General features: G+C 39.1%; 1 protein-coding gene across 2 annotated transcripts in view; it reads right to left on the bottom strand.

Annotated features, from left to right (window-relative positions):
* Window positions 1-1,145: 1,145 nt before the first annotated feature.
* The window catches only part of LOC144692432 (SERPINE1 mRNA-binding protein 1-like), a 39,728-nt gene continuing 22,538 nt past the window's right edge, over window positions 1,146-18,335 (bottom strand). The window contains exons 3-9 of one of the 2 annotated variants that reach the window (XM_078561274.1): window positions 18,131-18,265; window positions 17,633-17,716; window positions 17,455-17,529; window positions 13,884-14,064; window positions 13,470-13,514; window positions 9,707-9,883; window positions 1,146-1,477 (exon numbers count right to left, since the gene is read on the bottom strand). In XM_078561274.1, coding sequence (XP_078417400.1) covers window positions 1,421-1,477; window positions 9,707-9,883; window positions 13,470-13,514; window positions 13,884-14,064; window positions 17,455-17,529; window positions 17,633-17,716; window positions 18,131-18,265 — 754 coding nt within the window. In that variant the 3' untranslated portion in view covers window positions 1,146-1,420. The remainder of the gene's footprint in view (window positions 1,478-9,706; window positions 9,884-13,469; window positions 13,515-13,883; window positions 14,065-17,454; window positions 17,530-17,632; window positions 17,717-18,130; window positions 18,266-18,335) is intronic. The other variant, XM_078561276.1, reaches the window with a different exon arrangement.

Below are 18,335 nucleotides of genomic sequence, written 5' to 3'. Positions count from 1 at the left end.
AAACCGCACCATCAAGGTGCCTCAGCAAACAAAGTATAAATCCAGTGCCTTAAAAAAGTAGATAAGGTAGGTTGCTGTGCTGAATGGCCAGTCTCCTCTCAGCACCTCCTTAGGAAGAGAGGGGAGGTATTTATAGAAGATGCCAAAACAGCACTGCCTGGACACATTGGTCAAACAGATGGCTAAACAACACTTTTTGTCAAAGGTCCAGGAGCATGATTCCCACATCCTCGCATATGCAGATAGCACATGGTCCAGTGAAACCTGTATATGAAGAGTGGCTTAGAAAGGGATGGGAAGGAGGGAGAAGTTACCTTTTTATTCATTCATGGGGATGTGGGTGTCATTAGCAAAGCCCAACATTTATTATTCATTTCTAATTGCCCTTGAAAAGGTGGTGGTGAGCAGTCTTCTTGAATACAACTGAGTGGCTTGCTAGGCCATTTCAGAGGGCAGTTAAGAACCAACCACATTGCTCTGGGGTCACATGTAGATCAGACCAGGTAAGGACAGATTTCCTTCCCTAAAGGACATTACTGAACCAGATGGGGTTTACAACAATTCAGCAGTTTGTGGTCACTTCTTATTCCAAATTTATTTAATTAACTGAATTCAAATTCCCCAGCTGCCATGGTGAGATTTGAACTCATGTCTTTGGATCATTAGTCCAGGCCTCTGGAATACTAGCCCAGTAACACAACCACTATGTTATCTTATACATAACACTTATAACAATACTTTAAAAAACTGCTATGAAACAATGTCCATTTCAGTGATATCTGCTCCATTAGCCAAAATACTGGGGAAGGGTATGGGGGTGGGGAGGCAGTGGAATCCTAGCTCTTGCAATGTCAAACCATAAAAGGACAATTTCTTCCCAGAAAAATCTGAGACAGTACCTTTTCCATTCTTAAACAGGGGTGCATTTCCTTGAAACTTACTGCACCAGGTGAGTAACAGATCAGCAGCATTCTAAATTGCATTAAGAAAGATCACCTGATAAAGGCAAGATGATTCTATACGCATTGAAATAAACCACCCTACTGAAATTCATTGATACACACTCTTCACACCTCTATTTCAAGCTTGGAAATGCATTATTTTCAAGCAGCAATACAAAAAAGTATCAATCCATGAAGAATGAATAATTTCTGAAAATTTATTATGAAAACAGCTTTTTTCCTCTGCTACCATTTACTTTTTTGTGGATATAAAACCAGCTACCAATATTTGTTGCTTCTGTGTAGCAAGAGAAGTCCATTTCAACAATTCCTTGTGGACAGTTCGTAAGTGTGAATGGCATGGATGAGTCTTTTTTTTTCCTTTTTTCTGTTAATATAGTTGAGAAGGGTTCCTTAAGCATGCAAGCCTCATAGAGGGGGCCCCACCGAGGACTTCAGGCCAGGCTGACAACATCCACTTAGGCCAGAGCTGGGAAAGCTTCTGGATCATCAACATTTGGAACTGAGATGCTAGACTGCAAAATGATAAAGAAATTTGATCAAAAATTCAATAACAGATGAGAAAGGAAACTAGCACTATAAAATGCAAATTCAGAAACACTATTCAAGGAACAAAGCGAAAAATACAAGCTTTTGAGTCAGCCAGTGCTTTATTTAGTAAATGTGAACAGGTCATTTCACTGCAAGTATCATACGGCTAAGAATTTGAGGGAAATAACAAGAATTTATCAATATCTCCACAACAATTTAGTACCAATAAATGATTAGTTTAGATTACAATAACCAGATGAAATAAAACACGCTTGTACAATAATATTCAGGGTAGATTATAGTAACAAAAATGTTAAATCAATTGAGTTCATTGAGTTTAGTGCTCTGCAAGAACCTAGACCTGAATACTTTCAAGGTGAACTCGCAGGCAAAGTCAAAGGTGATTTACATCTTTTGATGAAAAATTATACTGTCCGCTCTTCCTACAGAGAGCACAAGTTGTGTGCTTGACTCAAATATTTGTTTTTTAAAACAAGAAAATAATTGATTAAAGATGCAATTTTAGTATTTTAAATGTTAAAACTATGGCAACTATTTTGAAGAACAGGAGTTATCCCCAGTGTCCTGACCAATATGTGTCCCTCAATCAATATCACAAAAGCAGAATATCTGATTATCACATTGCTATTTGTGTGCGCGCGCGCGCAAATTGGCTGTAAAGCACTTGGTGACATCTGGTAGTCGCGAAAGGCACTAAATAATTGCAAGTAACCAGTAAGTCAGGTGAACAATGTTTCTGCAGAGAAAACAGAGATTCTTGCAAGTTTCCAAAATGAACGATAGAGCCATAGAAAAGTAACAGTGCAGAAAGATGCCATTCAGCCCATTGTGTCTACACCAGCCAAAGAAAAAAGAAACTAGTTGCTCATTGTAATCCTACTTTCCAGCACCTGGTCCATAGCTTTGCAGGTTACAGCACTTCAGATGCAGATCCGGGTATCTTTTAAATAAGTTGAGCGCTTCAGCTTCAACAACCAAATTAGGCAATAAATTCCAGGTGCCCACTACCCTCAGTGAAAAAGTTTTCCTCATGTCCCCTCTAATCCTTCCACCAACCACCTTAAATCTATGCCCCCTGGTAACTGACCCCTCAGCTAGGGGAAACAAGTCTTTCCTGTCCACCCTATCTAGGTCCGTCAATTTTGTACACCCCAATTAGGTCACCCCTTAGTCTCTGTTCTAAGGAAAACAACCTAGCCTATCCAATCTCTCCTCATAGCTGCAATTTTCAAGTCCTGGCAACAATTCTTGTAAATCTCCGCTGCACTCTTTCCAGTGCAATTATGTCCTTCCTGAAATGTGGTGACCATATGAAAACAAAAATATCTATTTGTGAGAAAATACGTCACCTCGAGCACAGATACACATAAGGTAAACCAGGTGAGAACAGCTTTCTTGTGTACTGACCTCCAATCAACAAGATATTAATATAAAAGGACACATAAGAACCAGGAGTAGAAGTAGGCAATTCAGCCCCGCCATTCAATACGGTCATGGCTGATCTCATCCACCCTCTCCCCATAACCTTTCAACCCGTTACTAATTAGAAATCTGTCTATCTCCTCCTCAAATTTATTCAACGTCCCAACATCCACTGCACTCTGAGGTAGTGAATTCCACAGGTTCACGACCCTTTGAGAAAAGTAATTCCTCTTCATCTCTGATTTAAATCTACCACCCCTTAGCCTAAAACTATGGCCTCTCGTTCTAGAATGCCCCACAAGGGGAAACATCCGCTCCACATCTACTTTGTCTATCTCCTTAAGCATCTTATATACCTCAATTACATCTCCTCTCATCCTTCTAAACTTTAATGAGTATAGGCCTAAACTGCTCAATATCTCCTCATAAGACAAGCCCCACATCTCTGGAATCAATCTAGTGAACCCTCCTCTGAACCACCTCCAATGCGACTACATCCTTCCTCAAGGGGACCAAAACTGTGCACAGTACTCCAGGTGCAGTCTCACCAATGCCTTGTACAGTTGCAGCAACACTTCCCTATTTTTATACTCTATTCCTTTAGCAATAAATGCCAAAATTCCATTTGCCGTCCTTATTATTGTTACTTGCTGTCCCTGCATACTAGCTTTCAGCGATTCATGCACGAGAACACCCAGATCCCTCTGCACTGAAGCATTCTGAAGTTTCTCTCCATTTAAATAATAAATCGCCTCTTTATTCTTCCAACCAAAATGGATAACCTCAAACTTATCCACGTTAAACTCCATCTGCCAAATTTTGGCCCATTCACCTAATCTGTCCGTATCCATTTGTAAATTTCTTACTTCTTCATTGCAACTTACTTTCCCACCTATTTTGGTGTCATCTGAAAATTTAGCTACAGCACCTTCTATCCCGGAATCCAAGTCATTAATATAGATTGTAAATAGTTGGGGCCCAAGGTCTGAACCCTCTGGCACCCCACTAGTTAGTTTGCCATCCAGAAAAAGACCCATTTATCCCAACTCTCTGCTTTCTGTTGGTTAGCCAATCCTGTATCCAAGCTAATATATTACCCCTAACTCCGTGTGATCTTATCTTGTGTATTAATCTTTTGTGCGGCACCTTATCAAAAGCCTTCTGGAAGTCCAGATATACTACATCTACAGGATCCCCTTTATCCACTTGGCTTGTCACATCTTCAAAGAACTCTAGCAAATTAGTCAAACACGATTTACTCTTCATAAAACCATGCTGACTCTGAGGGATTGCATTTTGACCTTCCAAATGCCCCATTACTACTTTCTTAATAATGGATTCCAACAATTTCCCAACAACAGACGTTAAACTAACTGATCTATAGTTTCCTACTTTCTGCCTCCCCGCCCTTTTTTGAATAAGGGCATTATATTAGCATTTTTCCAATCCATTGGAACCTTTCCAGAATCCAGGGGATTTTGGAATATTATAGCCAATGCATCCACTATCTCCACTGCCACGTCCTTTAAGACCCTGGGATGTAGGCCATCAGGTCCAGGGGACTTGTCACCCTTTAATCCCAATAGTTTGCTCAGTACTTTATCTCTAGTGATGGTGGTTGTTCTAAGTTCCTTCTTCTCTATACCCTCTGCACTACTTGTTATTATTGGGGTGGTACTAGTCCTCCACCGTGAGAACTGAGACAAAATATTGATTAAGCATCTCTGCCATGTCTGCGTTCCCCACTATTAACTCCCCAGTCTCTTAATTCCCAGACACATGTCTCAATTAACAAAACAAGCTTGGTGCATATTCAAAAGCAGCATAACATATCTCAAATCAAAAAACCTCATTTGATCACTGATCAAATTGACCATTCAGGCTTAACTTTAACCCCATGCTCATACAATCAAGGAATGTTAGTACTAGCAAATGAAAATGTTTTCATTATGGGTATCAAATGTCAGGCCATGTACTAAATCAATAATTACCTTATTCACAATAGGAGCAGAAGTAGGCCATTCGGCCTCTCAAGCCTGCCCCGACATTCAATAAGATCATGGCTGATCTGCCACAGGCCTCAACTCTTCTTTCATGCCAGCTCCTCACAGCCCTCAACTCCGATAGATTTTAAAAATCTATCTACCCCCTCTTTAAATACTTTGTGATCTAGCCTCCACAACTCTGAGGTAGAGAATTCCAGACATTCACTACCCTCAGAGAAGAAATTCCTTCGCATCTCAGCTTTAAATGAGTGTCCCCTTATTCTGTAACTATGTCCCCTAGTTCGACATTCCTCCACTAGTGGAAACATCTTCTCAATATCTACCCTGTCAAGACCCTCAGAATCTTGTACATTTCAATAAGATCACCCCTCATTCTTCTAAACGCTAATGAATAAGGGCCTAACCTGTTTAGCCATTCTTGATAAGTCAACCCCTTTGTCCCAGGAATCAGCCTCTTTTGAACTGCCTCCAATGCCAGTATATCCTTTCTTAAATACGGGGACCAAAACTGTACACAGTACTCCAGGTGTGGCCTCGCCAACACCCTGTACAGTTGTAACAAGACTTCTCTATTTATAAACTCCAACCCCCTAGCAATACAGGCCAAAATTCCATTTGCCTTCTTAATTATTAGCTGCACCTGCATGCTAACCTTTTGTGCTTCATGCACAGGAACACCCAGATCCCTCTGTGCTGCACTTTTTTGGAGTCTCTCTCCATTTAAATAATAGTCTGCCTTTTGATTTTTCCTACCAAAGTGCATGACCTCACACTCAGTCCCAATAAAGGTCTTAACCCCAATTTAAGAGTACTCCATGCTGCACCAGTGCCACATTCCATTTCACACACCAGCCACCCAGCTTTTTGATTTAAAAAGTACACTTTTAGTACCAAATTAAGGTCGTCAAGAGCTAGACTGATGCTTATTTCATTAGAAGCTTTACAGCTAAAGGAAACTTTCATGCCCAAGACCTGGATTTAAAATAAGCCTAGACAGATGGAACAAAAAGGCAGTCAGTCATTTTAAATACAGGTGGCCAATTTCTCATTTCTCCCCCTAGTATAATAAATTCTGAATAATTTTCAGAAATGTTATTTACAGCTTAAACCGCATCACATCAGCTAGCAAGTCTTGACTTGAAAAACTCAAGACCATGCAACCTACCAGAAGCATTGATGCTCCCATAATATTCCTTTAATTTTGAGCAGAAGGTTGATGTTCCAGAAATAAAGCAATGCCTCCTTTAACATGACATGTCACTATTCGAACCAGGTACACTGAACAGATGGCGTGTAAAGCTCCCCTTGCTTTGCCAGACAAGACTCCTTCGTAGCTAATCTAAAAGGGTTCCTTACATTCTCTGCCCATACAATAATCTTTAGCTCCTTAACAAGCCTGCTGATTTATTGCATGTTTGAGTAGCTCAGCATTTACCATATCCACATGGAATTAGATTTGAACATGCCAATTAACATGGTTCACACAACTGCCACGAATTGGATTTGAAACCAGTTTCCTTTGAGGTGAAAGGGTACAGTGCTAACCAACTTTACTAGCCTTAATTGTTTTTTTTTTTAAAACTGGCATTGCGTTGAACAGCAAGTTGCTACAACCTGTATCTTTTGGCGCAGCTCAACAATATTCAAAGATACACCAGGCCAAAACAATGATCTAAATAATTGTAATGATTAAAGCTCAAGCAAGATATCCTGATGGAGCCTTGTGTTGCTATTGAACAAATCTATCACTATAGCAGCAGCACACGAAAGGCAATGAGGGGAAATACTAACATACAATTTGGCCCCTTGAACCTGCTTCGCCATTCACCAAGGTCATGGCTGATCCAACTGTGGCATCAACTCCTCATTTCCACCTACCCTGGTAGCCTTAGATTATTAACTAAGGGAGTCAATCTACCTGGGTCTTAAAAATATGCAAATGACCCCGCCGGCACCATTCTCTGGGGAAGAAAGTTCCAAAGACTCACGACTCTCAGAAAAAAATTCTCCTCAATTCTGTCTTAAACGGGAAACCCCTTATTTTCAAACTATGTCCCCTAGTTCTAGATTAATAGGTTAACAGCTGCAGCCACCTGACACTTGGGTCCATAAGTATGCATATACCTGTTATCAATCCACGGCTTAGGACTGGCTTCTGTTTTGATGCAGCTAGATGATCATTTCATCTGCAGCCATTGTTGCTCATCGGTTGAAAAAACATGAGGTGTAGTTGTGAGCTTGCAGGCCTTTGGCATGGTACAGTTTACATAAATTTCTGCTTTGCAAGGCCATAGCATTGCAAAGAGAAATCTAGTCGGTAAACTCAATTTTTCTTAAAATCTCACTGATTTATTACAGCCATCTAACCGGTTTGAGATTTCATTAATTAAAACTTGCACATGCACAGAAAAATATAACAATCATCCTACCAACTGACACAAGGGGCAACTGCTTTTTCTAACTTAAAAATATTGATTGATAGATGCTATCACATTTTGTGTCAACTAATTTAAGAACAGTCCAAACATAACTTCTTGATCTTTCTCAGAAATGACTAGAACACAATAGGCCATTTGGCTCATCAAATTCAAGCCAACTCTCTGCAAAAGCAATTTGGGCAGCCCCCTGCCCTTTCCTCATAGCCCTGCAAATTCTTTCCCTTCAAGTATTATCCAATTCCCTTCTGAAAGCCACAATTGAATCTACCTCTGTCACACACTGAGGCAATGCATTCCAAATCCTAACTGCTCACTATGTAAAAGTTTTTCATGTCACCTTTAGCTCTTTTGCCATCAGGTTACATTGATACAAAACTACTGCTACCCATGAGAATATTTTTAATCTGTACAATGTTCAGCTGCTGGACCACTGAAAAATGCAGCTACATGATATGGGCATTTTAAAAAACCCTCAAAACTTGCAAATTTAGGAATGCAGGCTGCAGTTTTCACAAGCTTTGTCATGTACAGGCATCAAGATTGCTCTAGTATGTGAAGGTGAGATAGTTTTACTCCAGTTATGAAGTTTCCTTTAAAATTATAGTTCCCAACATCTCAAAAAATGTAGTAACTGTACTCAGTACTGGCAGCAATCAGCTATGTTGCAGTTTAATGGTACACCTTTTTTTTTTGGAGAGGGGGTGGGGGTGGTGGTAGATGGAGGAGGTGAAATTTTGCCTGGTCTCACCCTGTCTCGATGCCCGCTGGGAGGTTATATTTGAAGACCGCACATGTTCATAATTTAACTTAAATTTGTGAATTCCATCTTAAAACATTTGCATAAAACAGTGCACACTTCAGTGCTTGGACCTTGAACAGTTTTATGGAAAATGACATTTACTGGGTCACGTTCAATGATTAAATGATCATTGTGCGGGTTTTTCCTAGCTTGTGTTTAACTTTCCCCAGTAACAACTGCAATGAGGCTTTATCGATCTTTGCCTGATCATTAAATGCAAGATTTTTTTTTAAATGGCTTTGGTCTAATAACTACTGATTTTTGAAGTAGATATTTATACTTGACCTGCTTTTCTGGGATACTGGAGATACAGTATACCCAATTTAGTAAAATAATACTACCTAGTGATAATACAACAGTTGCATTCTTGCTGAACAGAATAAGAAAGCTCCACCTTCACTAAAAATCTTAACCAGCCAACAGGGAGATAGAACAAAACAGCAACAAGGGCAAAAAGGTCAATAGTCTTCACATTGAGCATCAAAGTTTTATTGAATTCCTAACAATTCCCCTGGCTATGGCAGAAGCCTCAACTTGGTACAGATGCTCAGAAGTTAAAAAAAATTGCACTTACTTTCACAACCTCAGGAGGTTCCTGGATTACAATTTCGAAACTAATTGGCTATAAAGTACTTTGGGGTGTCCAGAAGCTGTGAAAGGTGCTATATAAACATTTCAAAATACACTACAGGCAATGAAATAGTTTTGAAATGCAGTCACTTGGAGCATAGGGAAAGGTAGAAGTAAATTTGCAAACAGCAAGATATCAACTGCAACAAGATAAGGACCAATTATGGACCAGGACACTGGGAGAACTTGCCTGCTCCTCTTAGAATAATGCTATGGGATCTTTCACATCCAAATGCAATGTTTAATATCGCATTCAAAAGACAGTGCTGCACTATCAGGGTTACTTTCTCTTTGTCGGCCTGAATTATATGCTCAAGCATAGTATGTGGAAATTGAACCTACATCTTCCTCATACACAAATCTCTAATGGAGGTCAAACTACTAGTATTCCAGGTTCCAGCTTGAGAAAATCCTAAATGTCCGATGCATAGTTGCTTCTCCCCATCTCTCCAAAGGAGCTGGCTTATGCTTGAGTCACACTCCACAGACCCGAACAGTGATATCTAATCCCAAAAAACCATTATGTGAATCTAGGCAAGTTCACGGAAGTCACCGCTGCCTCCCTGGTATTACTAGATATCCAATTATGTGCACATTCCAGCAGGTGTTACTAAATAGTGATCAACAGCAGAAACCATAGATGAATTTTTCTTTCCTCAGTCCAACATACTAAAGCCAATGGTACCATACTAATTGCTCTCTTGACTTAAGCAAACTCAGCAAGGACCAGAAAAAAGCCTAGTTCCTTCTGCTCGCTAGAGTTTGGTACGATGTTGGACAGCACAATTAACAATTATTAGCAGTGTTTCTGTATTCTAAATCTTTAACTCTGCAGGTTTTAAACTTGGCCATAAAGTGCCATTCCCATCCAATGTTACACTGAAGTGCTGTTGATACCTTATCAGGCCTCATTCCACGGATGCTCCTGCCGCCACCACGTCCACGACCGCCTCGGCCTCCTCTGCCACCACGGCCAGGGCGACCCAAATCACCAAAATTGATTTCCAGCTGGGAGGTTATATCATTTGCTGGTTTGCGGAAGTGATGTTCCAAACCAGATTCATCAGCAGAGACCTATTAAAAAATTCAGTTCACATTTCAAGCCTTAATGCATTATTTGATAAACCACTAACCAGACACAGTTCTTTCTCTACTTGCCCAAAGGACATATATATTCAGATTGCTCCATAAAATACAAAATCCTTCAAAGCTTAAAACGTGAAGAGAACAAAAACATGAAACTTGTGACGTCTAAGAACAATTTTCCTAAATTCCATTTTATTTCCAATTCAAAATGCTTCAAGATAGTCTGAAGATTTTGTTCAGTTTAGAATTTTCAAAGAAAATAACTTATTGTTCTTCTGTATACTTTCATTAGCCGAATTTAAATTTAATCATTTGGAATTACTAGGAAATCTGAATGCAAACTGGGGGAAAATATAACCAAATTAAAAATATAGTCAGAATAATCTGTATTTACAATTTAATTCATCTAGAATTTTAATGATAGTCCAAAGCTGAGCGTAAATATTCAACTGTTTCTACAGACAAACAGCGTTTAATTAGCTTAACTTGCACTTAAAAAATTTATTCTCAATGAAGTTACTGAATGCAACACTTCACCATGAGAGATGGGGGGGGGGGGGAAGGTGGGTGTGTGTGTGTGTGTGTGTGTGTGTGTGTGTGTGGCCGGGGGGGGTTGAATTCAGCAATACCAGAGCAACTCAGTGACAGTTAGGAAAAGCAACTTGACTCAAGGCCCTGTATAAATGAATACAATTTTGAAATATAACCAGTCAAATTGTAGAACAATTTGGCATATCCTTAGTGCATCAGAGTAGCATAGTTAACAATACCATTTCCTCCCCCCTCCAACCTCCCGCCCCAAAAAAGTCTGAAAGACAACATCTGAAAGCACAGAGCCTAACAACCAGCAAGTCTGCTGCTCACAGGCTATTGCCCTCAGCTGAAAGAATTACTGTAGCAAAAGGGATCCAATTGACTGGAAATGCATTTTTAACAGTTACCAAATCAGAATTTGAATCAAATGGCTGAGTATTAACCTCAGTTAAATGCACCTTGATGCTGAGGTCATAGACAATGACAGGGACTTGTTTACTACCAGGAGAAATGTACAATATGCAACTGAGTGATAATCGTGTGTCATCATGACAAACTGTAGAGAAAAAAAGACCTTCAATTTCAAGAAAATTAAATCCGTGTTGATTTTCAAGACAGTAGACACACACACACACACATACCTGTCACTGAGAATGTACTAAAATATTTTTGGGGGTTTATCAAAGGTGTCGCTAAGCTTTTTTTAATATAAAGCTAATAGATATTGAAGATAAAAGCAAAAAACTGTGGATGCTGGAAATTCAAAACAAAACAAAAACAAAAAAGGTCCCCCTTGTCCTCAATTATCACCCCACCAGCCTCCGCATTCAAAGGATCATCCTCTGCCATTTCCGCCAACTCCAGCATGATGCCACCACCAAACACGTCTTCCCTTCACCCCCCGGCGGCATTCCGCAGGGATCGTTCCCTCCGGGACACCCTGGTCCACTCCTCCATCACCCCCTACACTTCAACCCACTCCCACGGCACCTTCCCATGCAACCGTAGAAGGTGCAACACCTGCCCCTTTACTTCCCCTCTGCTCACCATCCAAGGGCCCAAACACACTTTTCAAGTGAAGCAGCATTTCACTTGCACTTCACTCAATTTAGTCTTACTGCATTCGTTGCTCCCAGTGCGGTTTCCTCTATATTGGAGGGGCCAAACGCAGACTGGTTGACTGCTTTGCAGAACACCTTCGGTCTGTCTGCAAGCATTACCCAGGCCTGTCGCTTGCCATTTCAACCCTGCTCTCATGCCCACATGTCTATCCTTGGCCTGCTGCATTGTTCCAGAGAAGCTCAACGCAAACTGGAGGAACAGCACCTCATCTTCCGACTAGGCACTTTACAGCCTTCCGGACTGAATATTGAGTTCAACAATTTTAGATCATGAACTCTCTCCTCCATCCCCACCCCCTTTCCGATCCCCCTACTTTTTTTTCCAATAATTTATATAGATTTTTCTTTTCCCACCTATTTCCATTATTTTTAAATGTATTTCCATCCATTGTTTTATCTCTACCTTTTAGACTTTTTCGATTCCTTGACCCCACCCCCACTAGGGCTATCTGTGCCTTGCTTGTCCTGCTTTCTTACCCTTAATTAGCACATTCCTTAGATAATATCACCACCTTCAACACCTCTTTGTCCTTTTGTCTATCTCCACCTATCACTGGCCCTCTATCCAGCTCTACTTGTCCCACCCCCCCTTAAACCAGCTTATATTTCACCTCTCTTTTTACTTAGTTCTGATGAAGAGTCATACGGACTCGAAACGTTAACTGTGTTCCTCTCCGCAGATGCTGCCAGACCTGAATTTTTCCAGATATTGAAGATGGAGGCACTACAGCAAAGGGTCAAAACAAACTAATCCTGGGCCGTGGCCAGTACCTATACCAACATTCAAATGAAAAAAAATCTACAGAAGTTCTAAAATGAATGTGTTTCTCCTAAAATAAAAGTCCTTCCCAGATTATATGCAGAACAGGCATAATTAAAAGATTAACTCAGCTATTGATGAAATAAATGCGATTCATTGAATCCTAATACTATCGCTTTCTTTGTAAACTCAAAAGTGCAACTCATCAAGGGATGAGATGAGCTGTACTATTTTATGTTCTATACTGGCATGGTCACAAAAAAAATTGGCTTTCCAGATATCCAGAAGCAGTTAGGCCATTTAATGATGAGGATGTAAAGTACTACTACTCCACAGGCTGTATTGGCAGGACCTGATTAAAGACGCATGCAGATTGAAGCATGGCAATTATATTTCATATCATCAATCTGAACCAACATAGTCTTCAAAAGGATATTAAGGAGAAGCCATGGTACTAATTGAGCAGCTATCACTTGGTATAGAATTAGAAATTACAGAAGTTTTAATGCATTTGGAAAATATATGCACAAATTGAATTGAGACTAGTGCAAGTATTTATTCCAGAACGCAATTTTAAGTACAATTAAAAGCCGTCTCCAAATACCACTCATAATTAAATGGGTCTGCCAGAATTCAGCTTACTATGCAGTAACCTTCAAAAAAAGAGATGATCTGTTCAACCATAATGCTGATAATCCAAAATTTCTTTAAATAAGCATTTTTAGTGTCAACAGATACTGACAAATCCAGGGAGCTTTGCCAGGTTTAATAAGTGCTTTCAAATACTAAGCCTGCCCACAGCAAAAAGAAAACACTGGATGTGTCTCCTAACATTCATTATATTCTACATACTGATTCAAAAGGTTTATAGCACCAGCAAGTTCCAGTACTGTTCCAAAATGTGCTCTTTCCGTAGGGTCACACCTCTGTAGAAATGAAAATAGCTTCTACTGGTATATTTTAGAACGTGTAGTTTTTAAACTTAGCAGCAACTGGCCTTTAACTGTTTCTGCTGTGTTTCAACTGCTCCATAAACATATGCACAAAGTGATGGACTTGCAATATTCCAGTCATCCTTGGGACACAAAATTTATGACAAAGCACAGCAACATGCCTCGAAAAAAAGTGAAAAGCTACAAAGGCATAGGAAATGCATTACCGTATATTCCAAGTTATGGACATCTGCTTCACTTTCAAAACGTTTCTAGCAAATGAAAATATAAAGAATAATGTGAATATAATTTTTGGCACAGGCATCAAGAAAGTACAAGCTAATGAAAAAGTGTAGGATAGTGAAAAATCAGAAGTGAAATTATGCGTGACTGCTTTTTATCATTCAATATTTCTTAACTATGCATAAATTGTAAGCTTTTATGGTTTTCACAACTACCAATTTAACTTGGCCCAATTCTACAAACTGACATTTTATGATTCCTACGCAAACTTACTAAGCAAAGCTATGGCATGGCACAATATTTATTTTAAAAAAAAAAAATTTACTGCAAGAATATCTACTCAATATTGTTCAATACAAGACAATTTAATTCTGCAATCACAGCTGTGCTGTACCTACCTCCTCAGTTTTAGGCTTGCGCAAAACAAAACCCTTTTTCCACTGACTGCTATCACAACCCTCATTCGGCTTGCGGATATTAAACTCAGCTTTTGCCCGTTCTTTATCTTGCATGGCTTTCCACTCATCCAGGGTCATTTCCTTTGGGCCTTCTTCTTTGACCTCTTCTACTTCGTTCTCCCTGTAGATAGACATGTGTTAGGCACATGATACAATCAATATGAATTAGAGCTGCAAATTTTCAGCGATTACCTTGCATAGACCCCCCTCAAGTACTGACACCTGGTAAATATATCCAATTAACCATGACTAACCTGTAGCGCGTCATTCTGTAAATATTTGTATTTCCACAAAGATAGCCATTTTAAGCAACCAAACACAGTCTTGGTATCTTGTTTTCTATTAAGTCAGAAAAGTTTACGATAACTGAACCCAAATGCCTTAAAGATTAAAAAAAACATTAGCTCCTTATATAAATCACAATTTTATAGCACTGTAGGATCTCATTTGCCTCATCACACTTATACCGCTTCACCAATTATTTCCATTCCCCATAGCCTTATAAAATTAGTTTTTTGTGTATTTATCCACAATTTAAAAATATAGATTTGGCTTCCACCACCCCTTATGGTCCAATGTTTTAACCCTCTGTGAAGATTCTCCAAAATTTCCTTTCATTTCCTGGTCTTAAATGTATGCCCTCCAATTACTGACTCACTGATCATTGGAAACAGTTTTTCCGAATTTCGAACACCCGTTCAAATGAAAAGATCCCCAAATGTCTACACACTTTGCATTAACAAAGCCTCTCAACACTGCATCATGGCCAATCTCTTCTGCATCCTCCCCATGGTCTTGACAGTCTTTCTAAAGAAAGAAATTTGCACACTTTCTAACTGCAACCTAACCAATTGTTGTATTTCTTAAACGATACCTCAGTTTTAGTACTCTTATAAAGCCCCAGATACCACATGCTTCTCAATTTACTTTTAAAGGATTAATTAACTTGCGCTAATTTAGTTACTTTTGCAAGTCTCTCTATTCTTTCTGATCATATATTGTATAAACCTTTGCAAATCTTTCACCCAGAATACATCACATTATCCATACTAAATCCACCCCCCAACATCTGATTACATTACTCATTTATCTATGTCCTGATGAAGCCATTTACAGTCCTCTTCATAATTAATTACACCCCCAATTTGTGTCACTGGCAAATTATGATCCTGTGCTGCTACGCAAAAGTTTAAGTCCCTTATTCATGCGAGAAACTCAGCAGTTCCAACACTGACATGTTGAGTACACCATTATTTATACCACCTCCTTTTCAACAACTATTTTTGATCCTTTGATAACTTCCTATCCATGCTGTCACATTCCCTCTCGTACCCTGTGCCTTAATATCATCAAGTCCTCTTTATCAAGTGCATTCCGAAAATCCATATGCGCATTTCTTTTATCAATGCACACCGTTGTATCCTCAATAACTCGTCTTTTGTAAATCCATACGGGCTATCCTCAATTAGAAAAGTATCTTGAATAGGCTCCTAAAAGCTTACCCATTAGGCTGACTAGTCCACGGTTACCTGGTTTCTCTCTCTCTCTCTCTCCCTTTGTGAACAAAGGTGTTAACATTAGCATTCCTCCAGCTCCAATCCTCTGGCACAAATTCCATATCTAAAGATGTTTGAAAGATTGTTGAGCGTTTTACTATTTCCTTCTGTCTGACTTCAGCATTCCAAGATGCATGGATCTAGACTTGGTGCATTTTGACTGAGTTCCAACATTTTTCAGCTTTTTAAAAAAAATACATAGCTAATGTAGTTAGCCTACTTTTTGTATGCTTTCATTTCCACAACTACATCCTTCGAAGCAAAGTACACATTATCTTAACCATTCCTTTACTGTTACAAATTTAACTAGCCCTAATCTATTACTTTACTTACTAGGTGCTTATAAAATCTTTGTACTATCGCCCTTCACATTACCCGCTAGTTTCCTCTCGGCCATTCTAATCATACCTTGTTTCATCTCTCTTCTACATGCTCAAATCTCTGTTGCATTAGCCCTACATTTGTTAAAAGTCTAATTTTAATTTTATTACTTAAGGAACTACCACAGACTTCACAGCACCACTTTTACTTTGTGGAAACATGCCTGCACAATTTTCCATTACAATTTACAGAGTTTGTTTCTTTTCACCGAAATTTGGCTTGCTTCAAGTTAAGCGCCTTTATCAACTGGCTATTCCTTTTCTTTTTTCGATCCAATGGTCATTGTTTCTTAGGATATCCTTACACAGCCTATTCATTTCACTTTCCTTGCATGACAGAAACCAATCCTCCTCTTTGCCGTTTACATCCACTGATCTGTTGCTAAATTATCAAAGTTGCCCATTAATGTGGCCTCAATCTTCCTACATTTTCAAATATCTTACTTTAGCTCCTTAACTCAGCAGTTAAAATATAGCCTGTGTAACAGCTCCCTTACGGAAAGACAGATTCAGGTTTTGCACCATTCCTTGGATCATCCTTATGTTCCAGTGCTGTAATGGATAACATTCCCCTCCATGCGTTAAAGTTCAGAGAAGGTTCACTAGACTAATACCAGGAATGGGCAGGTTATCTTATAAGGAAATGTTGGACAGGTTAGGTTAGGCTTGAATCCACTGGAGTTTACAAGAGTGAGAGGAGACTTGATTGAAACCTTTAAGATCCTGATGGGGTCTTGACAGGGTGGATGTGGTGATGATGTTTCCTCTTGTGGGAAAATCTAGAACTAGGGGATCACTGTTTAAAAATAAGAGGTTGCTCATTTAAGACAGATAAGAGAACTTTTTTCTGAGGGTCATGAGTGTTTGGAACACTCTTCCTCAAAAGGCACTGGAAGCAGTGTCTTGAATATTTTTAAGGCAGAGCTAGATAGATTCTTGATTAACAAGGGGGTGAAAGATATTATCGGGAGGGTATATATATGGCAGGAACGTGGGGTTGAAGTTACAACCAGGTCACCATGATCTTATTGGTGGAGCAAGCTCGAAGGGCCAAGTGATTTGCTCCTAATTCGTATGTTCCCCATTCCTCTGCAGGTATTCAATACAAATCTGTGTTGCATATCATCCTCCATCATCTGCTTTGTTGTTTGCTCATCTTTCCCTTTTTTTGAGGGTGGGGTGGGGGAGGTTAAAGAAAGGGATAAGCTGGGAAAAGTCCACAATGACCTAATTTCAGTAAACATTTCTCAATAATTAAGTTGTATTAAAATAAATTCACTTTAGAAAACTCTCTCACCTCAAGCTCCGAACCAGTTTGCATGGTACGTCCGATTTACAAGACAATGAAGTTGAATTATAGAACCAATGCAAAATGCATGCAAGGCTGAAGCTTAATTTTCAGTTTTACATACTATATACTGGGTCTTCCTGAAGAAAGATTTTTGTATGATTACATTTCTATCAGGTTTTGGTCATTCTTAGATTTCTACTTATTCCTGAGATTATTATAACAGATTTTGGCAAGAAATTTTGTTACATTAAGATTTTGAAATCTCGTCAGTTCCAAGAACTCACTTGTTCTCAGAGTCAACTACTTGTTGCTCATCTCCCTCAGGTGCCTCTTCAGTAACAGCCGACTGATCGAGTTCACTATGATAGGAGAAAAAAAATTAGTTTATATAGGCAGCATTCAGAGAAAAAGAGAATTACATTTGTGGCTGAACAAAAAGAAAACAAATGTTCTTGTACTAACCCAAGTTCATCCTTCACTGTTCCCCAGTTGTGAGATCCACTGCCACCCCGTTTGTCCTCCGGTTTCAGGCCACTGGAAGAGAAACTATTCTCTCTATATATCTGCTGTATATGCACAACCACTCAATTAAAAAACTCAATAGCATTTGTATAGGCACCTTGTAACATTAGCACTTTCTATTAATTCCTTGCACTGATCTTAGATACAAACTAATTTATTTAAATAAAGTACTGAATTAACTTAGAATATTAATTTATCTCCAGCAGATACTTTATTTTGCTAATTCAAAACTCAGTTGGAGGATTTAAATAAGAATTACATACATAAACTCATTTTATCTTTACTTGAATTGGCAAGTTACTGTCAGGTATTTTACATTTATCAATAACTATTTTGTTTGAAGTGAGGATTATAATTGATTTTCAGATGCCATTTTTGGTTAACAAAGCAAAGCATAAGAATTTTATATTCCAGTAGTTAGTCGTTATATCAACTTACGATCGGTCACTTCCACTATGCCTATCAAATTCACGTTTTCCACGGGAGTCAAAACCATCACTCCTTCCGACACCACGACCACGGCCTCGGCCTCTTCCACGTCCACGCAGTGGTCTGTCACGATCAAGAGGCCTACTACATTAAAACAATGAATTAGATAGAATACAGGAATGTACCATTCAATGCTACATATACAAATCATAAT

The sequence above is a fragment of the Cetorhinus maximus genome, chromosome 17 (genome assembly GCF_964194155.1).
Source record: "Cetorhinus maximus chromosome 17, sCetMax3.hap1.1, whole genome shotgun sequence".
NCBI lineage: Eukaryota > Metazoa > Chordata > Chondrichthyes > Lamniformes > Cetorhinidae > Cetorhinus > Cetorhinus maximus.
Note: the sequence above shows the minus strand (reverse complement) of the source record. Positions and strands in the feature narration are given on the sequence as shown.